This window comes from Dromiciops gliroides, chromosome 2, assembly GCF_019393635.1.
Source record: "Dromiciops gliroides isolate mDroGli1 chromosome 2, mDroGli1.pri, whole genome shotgun sequence".
In the NCBI taxonomy this organism is placed as follows: domain Eukaryota; kingdom Metazoa; phylum Chordata; class Mammalia; order Microbiotheria; family Microbiotheriidae; genus Dromiciops; species Dromiciops gliroides.
This window is the reverse complement of record NC_057862.1, coordinates 421,050,330-421,071,139: the sequence shown is the minus strand read 5'-3', so window position 1 is coordinate 421,071,139 and position 20,810 is coordinate 421,050,330. Positions and strand designations below refer to the sequence as shown.

Below are 20,810 nucleotides of genomic sequence, written 5' to 3'. Positions count from 1 at the left end.
GGTATGAATGTAGCAAAAGCCAGCACAAGTGCTGAGTCAGGCTGTTTTAAAGATGCCAACAGTTCTGGTGCCCCAGCCAATAGAGAGAGACTGCTTCTAACCATCAGGCCAACATCGAATGGCCACAGATTCTCCAGTCATTCAGTTTCCTGAAAGTTGGTCCCAGTGTCTGCTACCTAAGCATGTGAAGTGGTATAGGCATGCATGGAACCCTGATTACGCTCAAAGTTATAGGGAAAAGTACTAAGAGCTAGCATCGCTCTGGTGCTTTAAGGTTTACAAAGTTCTTTTCTCTCAACAACCTGAGCAGTAGATGATGCAAGTATTGTTATCCTTTTGTTATGGGTGAGGAAACTGAGACTGAGAGAAAATGACTTGTCTGAAGTCAGAAAGCCAGGAAGCATCCAGAGCCAGTACTAAAACCCATGTCTTTAACTTACAGTTCAGCATTCATTCATGCTTTATAAATGGGAATTATTGCTTGCCTTATTCAAGGCTCAGATTCAGAGATTGTGACTTTGAAATCCATTATGTCTTCATGCCTGCATGTGAAGTCAGGTTTTACAAAGCCACAAAAATAGCCAGTTTCAAATGCCCTGACTTTCCTGAGGGTCTTTCTTTAGATTAATCTCACATGATTTCTCTCAGATTAATTTCTATTCTGTGGACTATCATTGTCCTGAGCTATCTAGGCCAGCATTTCTCATATCCTTTTGGCCCCTTTCAGAGGCGACTCATCATAGAAGTCCTTGTTTCTTCCTCTTTCTCTTTCCATCGCATCACCATCTCCCCAGAAATTTTGACAACTGTAGGCTGTTTCCTCTGTCCTTAGCAACATATTGCATGGCACCATGGTGGGGCTTTTCAATTCCTCCAAGAACCTTGTGTTTAGATAGTTAGATGCTCCCAGAGAAACTGACACCCCACTGCATGAAGCTGTGTTCATATTTCTCTGAAGAATGTCATTTTCTATCATATTTTGGTATCTGATAGCAGGGATATGTATTGGCAGTCATAGCATGGAAAGTGAAGGAAGGTCTGGGAGTTCTACCCTGGGTGGTCAGTGACATGTTCCTGTTGAATGAAGCTTTTCTTTGGCATTCAGTCATAATAACAATACTAATAATAGCTAATATTTATATTACTCTTTATAATAATCATAACAGCTGATAATCTAAATAGCACTTTAAGGTTTGTCAACTACCTTACATACATTAACTCATTTGAACCAAATAGCAACTCTGTGAGGTTGGTACCATTAGTTTTATCTCTATTTACAGATAGGGAAACTGAGGCTCATAGAGGCTAAGGAATTTGTTCATGGTCACACCTAGAGATTGAGTGTCAGAGGCAGGCTATAAACACAGGTCTTCCTGATTCCCAAGTCTAGCCCTCTATCCACTAGACTATGCTGTCTCTTCCACGTGCATGATGCCTTGGGGCACAGAGGATTTGTTAACCTGCCTCTTTTTTGTTACAGAGCCAGATTACGCTCATGGATATCCCAGTATTCAAAGCTATACAGCCAGAGGTATGTTCTTCATGCTATCAGAGTAATATTCATATGTTCTGAGGTTTTTGTGGGGAAACATTTCTATTAGCTCTTAATATTATTGACTAAAAGCCTCATACTTCAAAGAGCTATAATTTCATCAGTGGGGGTATATCCACCTGCATCCCTTTCACATGTTAATAGATGACTGTTAAGAGTTACTGTCTCTCTATTTTGTAGATGTCTATATACATACATACATGTTGTCTCCCTCAACTACATTATAAGCCCCTGGAAAGCAGGAATTATTTCACTTTTGTCTTCATACCTCCAGCACCCAGGAGAGTGCCTGACAGACACATAGCACCATAGGTTTTTTTTTTTCTTTCTTTTGGCACCACAGGTTTTTAATAAATGTTTGTTGATTATGTTTGAAAAAAAGTCCATACTCTGATGATTGAACCTTTCCACACTTGACTGGGCTGGCCCTCAGACAGCAAACACAATAGTTTGTTTCTGAGCCTATGTTTAAATCCTTTTGATCTTGCTCAGACTTTTAGAACCTGTACCTCGAGCCTGTGAGAGCTCAGTATCACTCTTTTCTACAAGGAGTTATTAGAAGAAGAAGTCATAAAAGATGTGCCATGATAGTTTCAAAGTTTTTCTTGACATTTCCATGAATGACATTTATTAGCTTAAGACTGTGCTGGGTGAAGTGTGTCATTTGAAAATATAAGGGGGTGCCTGTCTCTGTTCTAGGTTTTAGGGAACTTAGCTGGGGTTTCTAATATATTGCTACTTATAAATTAGAGGCTATAGCACCAATCTTTGACATTAAGCATTTATTAAATCATATTAAATGTTAGTAGAAAGAGAGCACATGGCTCCAAAAGTTCAGAAGCCCTACATTACCTAGGATAGAAAGGAGATCCAGGGGGGATGCCTGGCTGCTCCCTTCAGTGTCCCAGCCCAGAGAGATCCAGAGGGAAGTGTGGCTGCCCCCTCCTGCATACCAGGCCTAGAGAGCATGAGCGAGAGAGTGAGGGAGAGAAAGAGCACGACCCCCCCTCTCCCCAAAGATTTATCCTCTCTCAGGTAGAGGCAGGTCACTGACCCAACCTAATTGGCCAGTAACATCCAAGTCCATTGATTGGTATGACTTGAGGGTGGTTCATATCCAAATAAGCAGTGCCCTGCTGCTCAGGGTCTTCGAAAGACAGATTCTTTGAGGGCAAAGCTTTTAGGTAGGTGTGGTTTTAATCATTATTGTCCCTACTTAGAGTCCAAGCTCCAACTCTACTGACCCTGGGCTGGCCTTAAAAGAGGTCAGGCAAGGATTCCTTGAGTCCCTCAGAACCCCATTATTTTCTCACAGAGGTCACTGAGGGAAGCCAGGCATAGCTACATCCTAACTGGGGCCCAGGAGATGTGATGAGGTCCACAGGGAAGAGAACTCTTGTCTGGGACTGGGAATCTGCTGCAGACAATACAAGAGGAGCCCAGCATAATTAGGGATATTTGGCCAGGCACCTGCACATTGCCACCTCTTTTCCATAGTTTTGCTTATTAAAAGCATTTCTCACTCTTTATTTTTAATTAATTAATTGATTAATTTTTTGGTGGGGCAATGAGGGTTAAGTGACTTGCCCAGGGTCACACAGCTAGTAAGTGTCAAGTGTCTGAGGCTGGATTTGAACCCAGGTCCTCCTGAATCCAGGGCTGGTGCTTTATTCACTGTGCCACCTAGCTGCCCCATCATTCTTTCTTTTTTTTTTTTTGGTGAGGCAATTGGGGTTAAGTGACCTGCCCAGGGTCACACAGCTAGTAAGTGTTAAGTGGCTGAGGCCGGATCTAAACTCAGGTCCTCCTGACTCCAGGGCCAGTGCTCTATCCACTGCGCCACCTTGCTGCCCCCTCATTCTTTATTTTTAATTTAATTTAATTTAATTTAGTTTGTTTTGTTTTGTTTTTTGGTTGGGCAATGAGGGTTAAGTGACTTGCCCAAGGTCACACAGCTAGTAAGTGTCAAGTGTCTGAGGCTGGATTTGAACTCAGGTCCTCCTGAATCCAGGGCCAGTGCTCTATCCACTGTGCCACCTACCTGCCCCCCCCCATTCTTTATTAAGAGAGGTAATCATTATAATTGTGGGACATACTTTGGGAGAACTTTCTCTCAAAAGAAAATCTTCTCTCATGGTTCATCCAGAGTATCAGGGTTTGTTTTGGTTCTACTTTTGGAACTTTTGGTTCTATCCATCATCAAAATTTCCCAAGCGCACATGGTAAGCTCAATGCTTCATCAAATATGAAGGTTCTCCAAAACACAACACTCATTCTCTTCTGAGTCTCTTAAAAACATCTCAAGAAATACACATACAGTTCTAAATTTGAATTAATGAAATCAACTACACAAGTACAGGAGGAGCAGGCGATGAGCCAAGATGTGTGTGTGTGTGTGTGTGTGTGTGTTTTGAAAGATCTGGGGATGTGAATACACTTAAAACCAGTGAGTCAATGTGTGACACAGCAGCCAGAAAAGCTGCTGTGATCTCATACTGTATTAAGAAAAGCATTAAAGTCCAGACTCTAAGAAGTGTTAGCACTGCTGTCCTAGGCTCTGATTAGACCACATTTATGATATTGTGTCCAGCTCTGCCTCCTGTATTCTCAAAAGGACATTAACAAACTGGTTGTGTCCAGAATATGACAACAAGGATGGGGAGAGTACAGTAAGCCATGCAAAATGAGCATAGGATGTTTAACCTGAAAAAGCCAAAGTCTTGGGAAGAGAACATGGCCATTTCCTCTGAATATCTGAAGGGAGATTATGGGAAAGATGATAGAAATAGAGCTAGAATGAACCTTAGCCTCTTCTTTCGTCCCTTCATTTTGTAGATAGGTAAACTGAGACCTAGCAATGTGACTGGGTTACATAGATCTTAGGGAGCAGAGCTAGGTGCTGAACATGGATCCTCACTCCTTATCAAATGCTTTTACACAATATGTTGTGATTCCTCCAATTCAGTTAAATTCAGTAAGCATTTTAAAAAATGCGTCCATACAGTGGGATTAGGCTTATTGTTCTTGGATCAAGGTAATAAACAACCAGAAGTCCCAGAGAAGTAGATTTGGGGCTCAGTAAAGGGAGACACATTCTAATATCATTAGTTATCCAATAACAGAATGGATGCATATATGAGGTAGTAAGCTCACTATCCCTGAAAGTCTTCAAGCAACATCTGGATGAGCATTAGTTCTTTAATAAGTGTTAGAGTAAATGTAGTAGGGATTCTGGCTCAAAAAGGGGTAGAACTAGATAGGTTCTAAGTTCATTTCTAGTTCTGAGATTCCATGACTGTAGTTCTATGTCATGTGTAGGAATTGAGAAAAAATGATCTTTGAGTTTAGGGTTTTTGTTTGTTTGTTTGTTTGTTTGTTTGTGGGATAATGAGGATTAAGTGACTTGCCCAGGGTCACACAGCTAGTAAGTGTCAAGTGTCTGAGGCCGGATTTGAACTCAGGTCCTCCAGGGTTGGTGCTTTATCCACTGCACCACCTAACACCTCCTATAATTATTATTAATGCAAATTTATATAGCACTTTAAGGATTACAAGTAATTTTTCTCCAAGCAAGCCCATGAGGTAGGTCATTCAATGATTGTTATCCCTATTTTACAGATTAGAAAACTGAGGCCAAAGATGTTAAGGAACAATTGGACACTGTCTTAGAAATGATTTAGTCCAGTCTCCCATGGATGAATCATCAGAGTAAGAAACATAACATCCATTACTCTTAAGTTCATGTCTATGGGGAAGATTTATTTGTTTTTATGGTCCATGTCGATAGTAATTCTGCGGTACAAAGTGTAGTTAGGAAATGACTTGTTCTTTTGCCTGCAGTTAGAGAGCAGAATTCTCTGAACTCACAGCCTTGGTCTAGGGAAGGTCCCTCTCTCCTATGGAGTTCCCATTGCATCCCCTCATGCTCCAATCAAAGGGACAATAAGCAATATAAGGACAGAATTAACCACAGATGTTTATGGGAAATTATATTTAAACCCAGCAGTTGTATCCTCCAACAGAATAAAAACACACAATTAAATGGAAATAAGGCAGGGGGTAGGATAGGAACCAAGTTTGTTTCTCTCAGCCTTCTTGCTACTGGAGTGAGCACCTGTGATTATACATGATCACACACACCTCCCAAGTTGTCTGTATAGAAGCCCTCTCTCACAGCTTTGAAGAGGGAGCTCCAGATGAGGGAAACACTGGCCATTGCCATTGTCCTCTCTCTCTTTTCTCCTCATTCTCTCCTAGAGCTCCCCAAACTCTAGCCCATTTATGAAAAACCCTTTTTCTTTTATGTGAGGGTAAGTTTTGCATTCGTTTCTTTTCTTCCCAGTTTGGGAAGAACAACCGATTCCAGGGTGTTTGTAGCTAGCCCATCCTTTGCCAGAGATTATCATAGAAGGTATCTCACAGGTCATTCAATGCAGTCTGTAGAATCCTTTTTATAATATCCCCAGTATTTTCTCATCCATCTTTTTAGTGTTGAGTGCTAGTCTGACCCAGTTTTCGTACTTGGTGGGCAATGTCCAGTCTGTTGCTTTTGCTGATAGTTAATCATTCACTCTTCTCTTGAGAGCATTTAGTAGAGGAGAAGGGAGGTAGTTTCTAAGAGTTCTCTCCCCAGGGAGTGGACTTTAGCCTTTTTCATTCAGAAGCTAGAGGGTATAGCAGCATACAGATCCTGCTGGGACACAGCTGGACACAACTGTAATAGTTATACCAGACACAACTAAAAAAGATAGAGTTGTAACAGCTACTTAAACAGCCCTCACCACCATTAATTTATCTGGACAGCCCATTGGGTTTGTAGTGCTGAGTGCTTAGTAAACTCAATAAATTTGTTGACTTGGCTTATGTTTATAAATTGGTACTGTTATGTTATATAATGGAATCTTAACCAGTTATTGAGGGTGTTGTAGTGGATCTCCAGTTCTTTTATGGCTTGGACTAGATGGAAAAATCTGCAGAAGACCCATGGTTGAACTTCACCTCTTCACCTTTGTGTGACCTTGGGCAAATAACATTATAGATGGATTCTCAGTTTCCTTTCTTCTTCTATAAAAAGGGACTTTGGACTATATGATCTCTCAAGTTCCTTCTACTTCTAAATCCCATCATCCTATCAGCATGTGACCTTGGTAAAGTCATATGCCCTTTCTAAACCTCAGCTTCCTCAACTAATCACTGAAGGGGTTGAATTAGGTAAACAATAAGTCTGGAACCAATGAAGTCCCTTCCAGCTTTAATTTTTTATGCTTTAATGTTTAAAACCACTTTCTTTATCTTCTCCCCCATCTGACTCCCTTTCCCAGCTTCCCAATTTTACCTGTGAAATCATCATCAACTAGTTCTAAATTGAAATTTCTTGAGCCCTGATTCCTGCTAGGGCTATTAGTTGGTTCCCTTTGAGCACATCTTTATCTCCTTTCCCGTCCACCAAGGTGGGCTTTATCAGTTATTTCCTACCAGCACATTAGGGAGGGTGTGTTCCACGTAGCTTGGGAGGGCTATGACCTCAGGCAGGAAGCACAACTGAGGACAGTTAATGGACTATACTTAAAGTAGGGTTCCTAGGATGTGATTTTGATGGAGTGAGAATTACCGAGAGGGTCTGTTTTTCTGCTCAGCCACGTTCCTGCCAGCAGCTAGGGTTCAGCTGGTCAGCGCCATCCTTTAAAGATGAAAATTTATGATGCTCATCGCTACCTGAGAATGGGAAATCTGGTCTGACATGACAGCGGCTCGTTTTGACATGCTGGGAGCCTGCCCCATTTCAAGAGCTATAAGAGCAAAACCATAAGACCTGGAGGAAGCCATGCAGACGATGAGTTCAGGCTTGGCGGAGAGTAAGGAAAATGCAAGTATGCAAACACCACACTGTAGCTGTCCAATTCCCTGGTGATTAAAACAAGTGACTAATTTTATCGGGACTTGGCGGGTTAACACAGCTACAGAGGCAGTGTAGTTGCTCACAGCTGTGTTTAATTTCCACGTTGTTGTGCTAAATTCCTGATGGCTTGGGCTCTGAGGAGTTTGGGTCACTACTAGCATAGCAGGGTCTCACTTCATGCGAAGGATGGACCAGAGGGGAATAAGGAGCAAAGGTGAGGAGGCTGTTAGGAGGTGATTGCAGTAGTCCAGGCAGGTGAAAATGAGAGGCTGTAACGAGATGGAAGTATTTGGAATTACAGGGGAGAAGATGGATAGCAAGAGAAATCTTGGAGAATGATAATAATAATTATCATGATAATACTAATAATTTTTATTTCTGTAGTGATTTAAGTTCTCCAAAGTAATTTTCTCACAGCAGATCTCTGAAGCCAGTCAGAAATAGCATTATTATCCCCATTTTATAGAAGAGGAAACTGAGGCTGAGAGATTTGAAGGGTAGTAGCCCAGCTCATTAAGCTCATAGTTTGTATGATTTGAACCCAAATCATCTGACTCCAGGCCATGTATTCTTTCCATGCCACTGAGCTGCTTGAATATTTCTCAGCTATTCAAAAGCTGTGTGATGACTTCAGCCTAATGAAGTTCAGAGGAAAGTTAATAGTGAAGTCTTTGGGGGAAGTGCTAGGGAGGGGGCAAGATTTGTCCAATTTGGTATCATGTCTTTCCCTTTCCCTGGAACATCAACCATCCAATAAATTCCCAATTACGTAGAATTCCCAGGGTATGGAACTAAATCCTTCACGTTTCAGAGTTGAGTTGAAAATGTCAGAACTGTTTGTATCATTAGTGTTGAGGTTGTTGAATCACTTCAAGAGAAAACTGTTCTCACAACAGGCTTAGAGTCAGACAGCAGCGTCTGCTCTCTTCCTGGCAGGAGATCCATGAGCACACAGCACTCAGCAGCATACTGACCTCCGCTGCCTCTGTAGCCAAACTCCTCAAGCCTCTACAAAGAGAACATGGTGATTTCAGACACCCCTGGTGCCTGGCATTCCCAGGGAGAGAAGAGATATGGGAGCCAATGGTCAAAAGGGTGGAGGAACTAACTAGTTACTTCTATATACTTTACACATAGTAGGTGCTTAAAAGAATGTTTGCTGAATTGGAAACTCAGTGGTGTATATATAGTAGAGATCCAGTAAATATTTGTTGATTCAAATGTACCAAGTGTTCATTAAGCATCTGTTGAATGCAAGAACCCTGTGCTTGATACTGAGGGAAATGTAAATAGTAGCTGAGATGGAGCTTACAGCCTAGTGAGGGGATATGGTACTTATTTTGATAACTGATCCCTAATAAAAGCCTTAGAGGGGCATCTGGGTGGTGCAGTGGATAAATCACTGCCCCTGGATTCAGGAAGACCTGAGTTGAAATCTGGCCTCAGACACTTGACACTTACTAGCCGTGTGACCCTGGGCAAGTCACTTACTCCTGATTGCCCCACAAAAACAAAACAAAACAAAACAAAAAACAAAAGCGCTAGAGAGTGTATATGTCATCGTGTAGCTCTTGGGCCTGTGTGAAGTCTGAAGGGGAAGGTTGTTACTGACCAAGATCATCAGGAAAGCTTCATGTAGAAGATGGCATTTGAGTTGAATGTTAAAGGATACAGATGTAGAGGGAGGAGAAAGCCATTCTTCACATAGAGAAAAGAATCTGTACTGGGGATGGCAAGGAGTTCAATCATCTGGGATATTGAGTCTCTATAGGGGAAGAAAAAGCTGAAAAGATGGGGAGGGAGAAAATTTTGAATAACAGGCAACAGAGTTTGACTTTTATTTGGAAGGTAATAGGGAGTTACTAAAGATTTTTGAGTAGAGGGGAGACATAACCAGATCTGTTCATAAGAAGACTAGCATGGCATCATGTGAAGGAAACATTACAAGGGGAAGAGAGAAGGACCTTCCACCTTGGATTCCCCTATTGATAAGACTATATTTGTTCCTGGTGTTGAACTACTTGGTAGTGTTATGTACTTAGGTGGCAAGAACTTCCTCTTTTGGATCTGAAGACCCAGAAATCATTTGGCATGAATTATAACTATGTGCTAGGTAAGGAGACCAAAGAATATAAAGAAGAACTGGTTAGACCAATAGGAGAAGAACCAAAAGAGAATGGTGTTGAGGCCACGAGATTATCCAGCAGGAGGGAATGGCTGACTTTGTTTTTTAAAAAATTGCTGTTTTTGTGAGACATTCTAGCTTTTATTGCCCTCCACTACATACAGAATGAAATTCCATACTGCCCCCTCTGGATCTTCTGGTGGTAAAGGAACCAACAGTAAGAATGCTCTTACTAATAAATCTAGAGTGCAGTGTATTATTCTGAGATCCACATTTTAGGAAGGACTGTGACCAAATGGAGTCTGTCCAGTGGAGGGTGGATCAGAATGTAGAAGGAAACTGAAACTATGAATGAGGATCTTTTGAAAGAACTGGGTGTGCTTATCCTAGAAGAGAGAAGATGAGGGGGCCATGGTTGTTGTCTTGAAGTTTCTGAAGGGCTTTCAAATGGAGGAGAGGCTAGATTCATTCTAATTGGCCCTGATGGACAGAGGAAGGAGCAATGGAGAGATATTTCAGAGAGGGGGATACAAGGGTAAAAATCCTTACGATAGCAGCTGTTCAAAAGTGGAATGGGCTTCTTTGGGTAGTGGTGGGTTCCCAATCACCGAAGGCTTTCAAATGAAGGCTAGGTGGCTGTTTGTCAAAGAGATTGTAGAAGTGATTCTTTCTTAGGGAGGGGTTGAATGCTATGACCCAAAGATGACTTTCAGCTCTTAGTCTGTTTCAATATGTTTACTCCATATACCATTTTCCAGAATGGTTGTTTCACATTTACATTGCATTCAGATCATTACCCAACCTTCCCTTAACATTGAAAACAAAAAACAAACACTTCAGTAACATCATTTGGACAATGTGACTGAAACCAGCTCAGCTCTCCCCAGCATTCATATCCCATTCCAGCTGACTCCACCCCATTCAGCTTACATCAGCTCTGGCACTACCCCCTGGCTCAGAAATATATGTCTTAATTTACCAGAATGTTCCTGTGGCACTTGCTGCCCCCCAGTAACATCATTTGGCCTCACATCATGCTTACACAGGACCAATTAATGACATTGGATTGGGGATGGGGTGCAGCAATGCGGGGGAGTCCCTGTAAGGAGAGGAAGTGTTCCTTTTGAATGGTAATTGCCCCATCTGTCCTTGAACCCTGCCAAGCTCTGCAGGATAGGCAGGCAAGGAAAGGATCTATGTTTAGAGAAAAAGACTTAGTTGAAAAAATGTTTGGCAAAAAAACCAAGAGTTTCCCAAAAGCTTCTGAGGAATTTCTATTTTAATCCTTCATTATAGCTCTGACCCAAGGACAGTTGGCCTTTGTTTGAATGTTTTGGGTGTTTAGCTTAGACTGATGAGTTAAAAGAATGGAAATTTTGACTTTTTCATTTTATGTAGGTAATTCTTACTGTGCTAATGACCTGTTCTCAGTACAACAGGCCTCGGGCTTCCACAGCAGGAGAGCTTATATGTCCCAGGAAACTTTGTTCTGGACTACCTGAGAGTCTGCCACACAGGCAGGCCTGCTGTTCAGGCAGGGCTGGCCCTAGCAAGTTAGAGAGGACATGCTGAAACTGACCTTGCTGTTGGTGAGGCACTGATCTTCTCCATCCTGGCTCCTGGAGCTTAGAGATGTAATATGACATGGTGGAAAATCAGAATACCTGTAGTCAAGTGTCTTTAGTTTGAAAACTGTTTCTGCCATTAATTCCCTATGTGATAGTGGGTGAGTCATTTATGGCAGCTAGGTGGTGCAGTGGATAGCCTGCTGGTCCTGGAATCAGGAAGACTTGAGTTTAAATGCAGTCTTAGCTACGTACTGGCCATGTGACCTAAGCAAGTCACTTAATCTTTGTTTGCCTCAGTTTCCCCAACTGTGAACTGGAGATAATAATACCACCTACCTCCTAGGGTTGTTGTGAGGATCAAATGAGATAATATTTGTAAAGTGCTTAGCATAGTGCCTGGCACATAGTAGGTGCTAGAAAAATGCTTATTATTATTAGTGAACCTCAGTCATCTCATCTGCAAAATGGGAATGATAATAATTCCACTACTTGCCTCATAATGTAGGAGTGGGGGGTGTTGTGAAAACCAAATGAGATATGTGTAACTGTAAATTTGCTATACTAGTGCTTAAAAGGGCTGGGGATTAAAAGTTATTTGGCAGGCTTTCAGAGGAATGATTTGGCTTAAGTGAAGTAATTGTCTGGGCCATTGGCATTGCTGATGCAGCAGAGAGAGGAGGATGGGGAACATGTTGCTCCCAAGAAAGAACACTATTGTAGGCAGGGAAATGGAGCAAGACAAACTGTCCTTTCCCTGATGCCTAAATGCTCTGCTTTGTGGTGCATTCTCCTTGGCTCTGTGGTGATTTCTCCCATTTTAGAACCTTGCTGTGATTTTATTTTTGCATCTCCTGCCCTGCTCTTGGATTTGGTTACCTCATAAACTCTAACTTGATCCCAGGTAGCACCTGTTGACTGTCTAGCATCATGATAGATCACTCTCATGCTTAAATTCCAGTAGCTTTCTATTATCTTTAGGATCAAATGCAAACCTGTCCATGTGGCATTTAAAGCCATTCACAAGCTGCTTCCCACCTACTTTTCCAGTCTATATTCTTCTCCTTCTCAAACTCTAAGATCTAGCCAAATTGACCTTGATATTCCTTACACATAACACTCCATCTCCAGTTTCTCTGCTTTGGCACAGACCATTCCCCATGCCTGCAATACTCTCCTCCCTCACCACCACCTCTAAGAATCACTAGTTCCCTTTGAATCTCAGCTCAAGGTCAGTCTTCTACATGAAGAGTTTCCTAATCATTCTAGCTACTAGTGGCTGCCAGCCCCAAGTTATCTCGTATTTGAGTATTTGTTTTAGGTATAATTATGTGTGTACATGTTGTGTCCCTTGATAAAATGAACACTCCTTGTGGGTGGGCACTGTTTGGTTTATGTCTTTGTATCTCTATTGCCACACATAGGGTGGTATATATGAGACACATAGAAAATGCTTAATAAATGTGTGTTGGTTAATTGATGTTAATTTGAACCATGACCTTTCTTCTGGGTAAAATGTCTTCCTCACTATCTTTTAGTTAACCCTTGATCACAAGCACACCTTGAGTTCTTTCCCTCTTGACCTTCTGGTTGACGGGGGTTTGGTAGCAAGTCATGCTTAGTTCATGTTAGGCTCTTAGCATTTAGAATTGGAAGGGTCTTTAAGAGATCATCTTGTCCAACCCCTTCATTTTTATAGATAAGAGAAAAGGAGAAGAGACTTATCCAAAGGCCAAATGGCTAGAAAGTAGCATGCTATGCTTTGTAATGTCTCAGGGCTCAACTTTTAAAATCTTCTCAAAAAGATTTGGTTCAAAAATAAAAGGCTCTATTCCTATTTCAGTTGTATAATGTGGTGTGTTTAGCAGTCTCTGTACTATATGACCCTCAAGATATCTCCACCCAAGAGGCTCACCTTATTCAATGGACACCCTTCCTTTTGGAGTTAAGGGATTTTCATCAAGTAAGCCATGCTTCCCTGGCCTCAGTTTCCACTTCTGTAAAAGGGGGAGGTTGGTCTACATGATCTCCAATATCCCTTCTAGCTCTAACATTCTAAGTTTTAAGGTCCCTTCTGGTTCTGATATTGTCAAGTCCTCTGCCCCTTTGACCTTTTGTATAGATGCTGTTGTAACTGCTGACAGAGCAGGCATTCCCGAGAGCGGAGATCAGTTCTGGAGATGCTTCACAGACCCTGTTTATCTCTGATTCTCCCAGGAGTCTAAGTGCTTGGCCCTGGGAGAAGCAGAGAAGAATCTGCCTGCAGGAATTAATTTGTGAAGAAAATGTTAGTTTCTGTGACATTATTTTTAAAAAATACATCTTCCTAGGCAAATACCTGTTTTGTTTGCTTGGTCTTTGTTTACAAAATTTTAACAACAAAAGTAATAAGTAACCCACATTTCTATAGTTCATTAAGAGATGTAAAATACTTTCTTTATAACAACTAAGTAGCATAATTATTCTTATCTCTGTTTTATCAAGAAAGAAACTGAAACTCAGAGAGGGGAAAGATCAAGAGCCTAGGATCACACAGTTCAGAGCTAAGACTCAAGCCCAGGTCTCTGGGTTCTAAGACCAAGGTTCTTTCCACCCTTTTTTGTTCCTGGCCTCAGTTTCCCTAGACTTGTCAATCATGGAAATATGGGAATTCTTGAGGGATAACTGTTTTAATGTAGCTTGAGTGAGATTTGGTATTGGAGGTATGGGGAAGGGGTGGAGTGGAGGAGAGAAGGGTAGGTGGAAGGATATACCTGAGGAATTGGGAATTGGTTGACATTCAAACCCTGCAGTCAGGAAAAGGGACTTTTAGCCTCTAGGTCTTTCTTTGGCAGGGTAACTCAGGGGATTTTGGCTTCCCTTGGCTTCTTCATTTAGCTGAGCATGGAGGCTACTGAGGACCTTGCACTGATGTGGTGGGTATATACCACTGCTTAACTTGGAAATATGTCCAGGGCAGGGAGTATATCAGGAACCCAGGTTTACTTGTGCATGTTCCGTTTATGAGACCATGTAGTGGCCCCCAGTATGTTCTCTCTGATGTTAGAGGTATTATTGGCCCAGCTTTAGACCAACCCTGGAGGTGTTATTAAGATTTATTTTGTCAGAGATTTTTTTTTTTTGGGTGGGGCAATGAGGGTTAAGTGACTTGCCCAGGGTCACACAGCTAGTAAGTGTTAAGTGTCCAAGGCTGGATTTGAACTCAGGTCTTCCTGAATCTAGGGCCAGTGCTTTATCCACTCCCACTTTTTCTTTGTATATGTACTCATCCAGCCTTCATTTTGCGTATCCAATTGAATATTCACATTGTTGCTGTTGTTTGTCCTTTTGTTCCATTCTCAAAAAGGACCATGACATCAGGGTGATGTAATAACTTGCAGTGAACTGGATTTAAGTGAGGGAGGGCTGTATAAGGTCACTAACTTCACTCCATCCTCCAGTGCTATCTGGGTCCAGTGGCAAGATATACATTGGGAAGATTGGAGATAGCCCTGGATATTTAAGGCAATTGGGATTAAGCGATTTGCCCAGGGTCACACAGCTAGTAAGTACCTGAGGTGAGATTTGAACACAAGTCCTCTGGACTTCAGGGCCAATGCTTTATCCAGTGCACCACCTAGAGCTAGCTGTTCCTGGATATTCATATATCTCTGTAGGAAACGTATTATCAATTTCATTTTCCAGTTGATGAAACTTTCATTCAAAGGAGTATAGTGACTTACTTAAGGGCATATACCTGGTAAGCACCAGAACCAGGACTTTAACATAGGTCATCTTATTCTAACCTCCTGGCCTCTGTCATTTGATCATTTACTCTAATAACACCCATTTCCCTAGAGTTTTAATGCTTATAGGGCATTGTCTTTACAAAAACTCTGTGAAGTAGATTGTACAAGTATTATTTTACCCACTTCAGAGGAAGGAAAAGTGAGGCTCAGAGGACTTAACTGGCAAGATCATAAGAGTTTAGGGCTGGAAGGAACTTAAGAAACAAGCTAATCCATCCTCCTTTTCTTTTCATTCCTTCCTTCCTCCTCCTCCCTTTCTTTTTTTGTGGGGCAATGAGGGTTACATGACTTGTCCAGAGTCACACAGCTAGTATATGTCAAGTGTCTGAGGCTGGATTTGAACTCAGGTCCTTCTGAATCCAGGGCTTTATCCACTACATCACCTAGCTGCCCCATTCTCCTTTTCAAGAAAGGAAAAGGGACATAAGGACCTAGACTTAGGATTCCAAACCCAGGCTTTCTGACTTCAGGACCACCCTTCTTTCTCTATTTTTTGGAGGACTAAAATGTGGAGAAATGACCTCTCTTCCCCTAAGGAGAAGTAAGAAAATCCATGTGACAATAGATGCTAGCCAGTATTCCAAGGATTTGGATTTAGTAGAGACTTGAATCTAAAGCCTACCTTCAGGAATTGCTAGTTGTATGTCTATAGGCATGCCCCTTCAGCTATTTGGTCTTTTTTTAAAAAAAAAGCTTTCTCATCTATAAAACAGAGATAAATTTTCATTTCCTAATTCAGGTAGTAATATTGTGAGGAGAGCACATTGCAGACCTTAAGGTGCTATGGAAATAGTTGCTGTTATTATTATTTTATAACACTGTCATATGTGAGTCATGTAACTAACCTAGAATGATCTTTGATTTTCAGCAAAAGTCTCCGGGTTTTGGTTCCTGCCAGGGACAGATCAGGGATTGTGTTCCAACCCTAGTTCCTGCCCTAAAGGGTTGGGGATATGGGCATAAGTGGGTAAAACCTACTTATGGAAAAGCCCAAGGTTTGAGAGAAGTAGGTTTGGCTTTTAGGCATGGTTGAAGAGATCTAAAAAGAGATAAAAAACAAAAAGGAAAAGGGCCTATATTTATAAAAATATTTATAGAAGCTCTTTTCTAGGGGCAAAGAATTGGAAATTGATGACATGCCCATCAATTGGGGAATGGCTGAACAAATTGTGCTGTGATTGTGATGGAATACTATTGTGATATAAGAAATGATGAGCAGGACGCTCTCTGAAAAGACTTACATGAGCTGATGCAAAGTGAAATGTACTGTTTACAAAGTAACAGCAGTATTGTAAGATGATCAGTTGTGAGCAACTGAACTATTTTCAGCAATAGCATTATCCAAGACAACTCTGAAGAACTTATAATGAAAAATGGTATCCATCCCCAGACAAAGAATTGATGGTATCTAAATACAGATTGAAGTGTATTTGTTTTTTTAACTTTCTTTATTTTTCTTTTAAAAGTGAATGTTAAGAATTATTTTTTATGTAATTGAGGGAAATAAAATGCTAAAAAATTTTTTTTAAAAGAACTGGAAAAAAAAAAAGAAACTAAGCTAGCTCCAGAATTGAGTCACAAGATGAAGTCACTGTGGTTCACTCATTCTCACAATTAACCACTTGGTGTCCTAATCTTCTCACTTCTCTGAGTTTGAGGTCTACCTCAGACATTTACTGTCTGTGTGATTCTGGGTAGGTCACTTAAAATCCATGGGCTTTAGTGGCCCCATCTGTAAAATGAGGGGATTGGACTTCCTCATCACTAAGCTCCCTTCCAGATCTAAATATCTAATTATGATTGAACTTGAATTGCACTTGAACCAGGTAAGCACCAGGTAAGAACCAACTGATTGGTTCATGACTTTGGGATTCAATCTCACCACATCAATCACATGTGATGAGTTTTTATTTCACATATGTAGCCAGACAGGGAAACTGGGGGGTAGGGAAAGAAGAACATTGGTTTTAGGATCAGAAGGATGAGGGAGGAAACATGAAACCTCAACACATACTCAAGAAAGTAAGAATTAGGAAGAAAATGGTAGTGAAGGACAATGGATGGTTCTCTTGGAGTGCTTCTTTTCTTTTCTTTAATTTTCTTTTCTTTTCTCTTCTATCCTCTCCTCTTTTCCTTTCTTTTTGGAGGGAGAAGAAGGGAGGGTACCTTCTATTACTGCTTTTGCTACTGTTGTTGGCTAAATCAGTTGATATGGGAGTGGCATAACCACACCAGGATAGTATTGTCATCAGTTTACTTTCTCATCAGTGGGAAAATTCTCTAAATGCTTTTGTTTGCAGATGACTGTGCTTACTGCATCTAGCATTGAGAAACTTCAAGGTCTCATGAAAGATCTATAATCAGTCAAGAGAGATCAGTTTATTAATCTAGTTTGAACTCAGTTCTTCCTGACTGCAGGCTCAATGCTCTATCCATTATACCACCTAGCTGCCTAAGTGTACCCACTTAGGGGCAGTGGCTTCAGACTAAGGACTAGGGTAAAGAGTGTTTAAAGGCCTGGAACTATGTAGTAAGCAAGAAATAGGAAAGAAGCAAGTAACAGCTATGTGGCTTTTAACCCAGTGCAGTCTTAGATTCAGCCTGCAACCTTATCTGAGGCCTTCAGCTCACTGACCTTGGCAGAGAACTCAGACCAAGGGGAGCCTGCAGTTCTGTCACTGACCCTCCAGAACTTTCCAGTTAGATGACAGGGACTGGGGACAATAGGAGTCTGCTGGACCTCCAATCAGGAACAAGTCTATACTGGGGTTACCCAGACCCAGACCTGGATCAGAATTTGTCAAAACTCAGACTAGAAAGAAAGCAATCAGATTTTGCTTTAGATTATGCCTCTTTACATGCACTGAAAGTTTACATGCCATTGGTCTGAGTCATTCCTCCCATCATTAAAGACTATTACACTCAACACCAAGAGAAATCAGCAACAGAACCCCAGAAAATGCCAATATATGCCCCTACAGGTCCAGAAATTCCCTCCATAAGTACACAGGCCCTAACATAAAGTCCCTTGTTGGGAAGTAAGGCTTGACATCAGGAAGTATGAAGAATGAATAAACCAAAACCAAAACCACAACAATAATAGTAAGACTCCTCCCATAAAAAAGTATTAGGGAAAGAAGGATGCATAAGACACAAATCCAGAAGAAGGAAATGTCACCAGAAATCTACAAAGTTAAAAGAAAAAACCTCACAAGCTGGATATAAGGTCAATTAGAATTCATGGAAAAATAAAACAGGAGTTTTTGGTAATGAATTGAGAACATCAGAGGAAAGAAATGAGAGCTATGTAGGAAAAACTTGGAAAGAGAGTTAACTGGGTAATACAAGAGGTACAAAATGGACCAAACAGAAGTTAATGACTCCATGAAACAATGAGAAATATTAAATTCAAAATACTGAAAAAAGGAGAAGAAAAAATATCTCATATAAAAAACAACTGACCTGATAATCAGAACAAGGAGGGAGAAATTAAGAATCTTTGGATTAGGCAGAGCCCAGATGCTAGAGAATCAGCAAGCAGTACAAAGAAGATCACTCCAACACAACTCCTTCAAAAAATCTAGAAAATGCATGCAGGCCAGGAGTTTGTGGAGCATAGACTAAGAGGTTAAGAATCAGATTTACCCCTGGATCAGACCACTTTGGCTGTAGTATAAGCTTTCAGGTTCCTGACCCTGAGAACCTAGAATAAAGCAAAACTCAATCTCCCTACCCCCAGTCAACCCACAGAAAGGTCTAAGATGACAAAAGGTCATCTCTGACATTCCCTCAAAAAGTGCCAAGAACAGAACCTTAATAAATGTCATGAATTATGCTGAAAGGAGCAAAAAAAAAACAGAATATCACCATAAAGAGCTATTATAGTGACAGGGTCACTCAAGACACAAACTCAGAAAAAGACAATGACTACAAAATGTCTACAAGCAGAACTACATTCTAACCAGGCTGCTCAGTTAGCATGGGCAGCACTGGGGCCCCTGTAGGACTCTGCACACAGCTGGAGCCCAGGAGGGATTGTGCCATCACCATCTGGGCTAGGATGTTTCGACATGAAGGTATCAGCTGTGACGCATTTTTAAAAGGAAATTTTGTGGTTGAAGATCCAAGTGCTTAATTTGCTATGATTATGATCTTTGTTAACCTTGCTATGAAAGTGGTGAGAAAACAAGGCATGCAACTGACAATATCCAGTCTATACTAACGGGTAGATTTTGATTTATATTATGGTGGAGAACCTTTCTCAGGAAAGGAACCAAAGTATTTTACTTGCCTCATCATGAAAAAAAATGGGTTTTATGGAGACATCTCTTCAAGAACATGTAACTTCTGAACATACAGAAACATTGACAGAAGTGATTTGTCCAATCTGTGCAGTGCTACCTGATGGAGATTCTAATCACATTTGATGTAGTTCGTTGTGCACATAAATACAGAGCCAACCATGGAGATAGAGATTAATTAAGTACAGTTTGGCTTCTATGTAGAATGTTTTACTCTGACTGAAGGTTAGGAAGTCCTTTGCCTGTGGATCAAAAATGTATTTTACTAGCAGTTGTAGAGATGGGATTTCTTCTTCACTAAGTTGATTTTCTCCAAGCAATAAGGAAGCCATGGATCCTATAGCTGAGCTTTTTTCTCAGTTATCAGGAGTAAGATGTTCTTTATGAAGACAGCTCCTCAGTTAAAACAACTGCAGCTATAGCTAGAATGACAACATACAGTTGACAAGTGCCCAGTGACAAATGGAGACAGCTCACAATGCAACCAGATGCACCAATGCAAGAGCATCACCACTACAACTGTACCAGCACCAGTAACAGTCAACATATCAAATACAGAAAATAGCACACTATTCAGAATCCTCAGCTTCTTCTTATGAGGTTGAATGATCCAAAGATGTCAGAAACAGAATGTCAGTCAATGGAAAGTGACTAAAAACTTTTACTGTCCACTTTAATGTGGGAAGAAAGTCCCTCTTCAGATGAATATGAATGGTGTGGAGAGGAGAGGACATTGTAAATGTTGGTGCTTGAGGGCTGTGTGGATATCATACTTTTAGATGTCACTTTTTAGAAAATTTGGAAACCTAAATTTTAAAGGAAATGAGCCTTCACCACCTCCTCTTGGATGACATCCCAATTCATGGACAATATACTCTGTGTTGTATTTGCCAGTAAAAGTGAACAACTCTCTTGGATTTGTTTTGCTGGTTGTAATTTTATGTCTGTAAATCTTGTTACATTGTGTACATTCAAAGTAAGAGAAAAATATGTATTTGTTAATTATCTCTACTTAACTAATTTTTACTTCTAGCAGGTAAATTTTTATTTTTAGCAGTACAGGGGGGTGATTTCTGCTTTCTGTACCTTGACATGCAAAAGACTCCTAATGCTCTACATTCAAACAGAAGATGAAAATTGAACTCTCTAATGAATATTAAAGAATAAAAACTTCTTGGATGGTTTACCTTTTAAAAAGGAGCATATAAATATGTGTAATCCATATATGTATATATATAGTTTATATAGATATGTGTGTACGTGTGCGTATATACACACACATTCCCCCCCCCCATCTTCTACTATATTGAATTAGGGCATTTGGGTGACACGTAGATAAGAGCAGAAAGCAGGAAGACCTGGGTTCAGATCTGGCCTCAGATACGTATTAGCTGTGTGACCTTGGCCAAGTCACTTAACTTGTTTGCTTCAATTTTTTCAACTGTAAAATGAAGATTTAATAGTACCTATCTTCCAGGATAGCTGTGAAAATAAAATTAGATAATCTTTATAAAGGGCTTAGTGCAGTGTCTGGCACATAGTAGGCACTAAATGTTATCTATTGATAAATGAAAGTACTA

The 20,810-nt window shown here is 40.7% G+C and overlaps 1 protein-coding gene and 1 pseudogene across 2 annotated transcripts in view; both read left to right on the top strand.

Moving 5' to 3' along the window:
- Window positions 1-20,810, top strand: part of RALGPS1 (Ral GEF with PH domain and SH3 binding motif 1) — a 632,069-nt gene that overhangs the window by 114,403 nt on the left and 496,856 nt on the right. For both annotated transcript variants that reach the window (XM_043981906.1, XM_043981905.1), the window contains exon 5: window positions 1,481-1,531. In XM_043981906.1, the coding sequence (XP_043837841.1) occupies window positions 1,481-1,531 (51 nt within the window). The remainder of the gene's footprint in view (window positions 1-1,480; window positions 1,532-20,810) is intronic.
- Window positions 18,990-19,885, top strand: LOC122740081 (annotated as a pseudogene).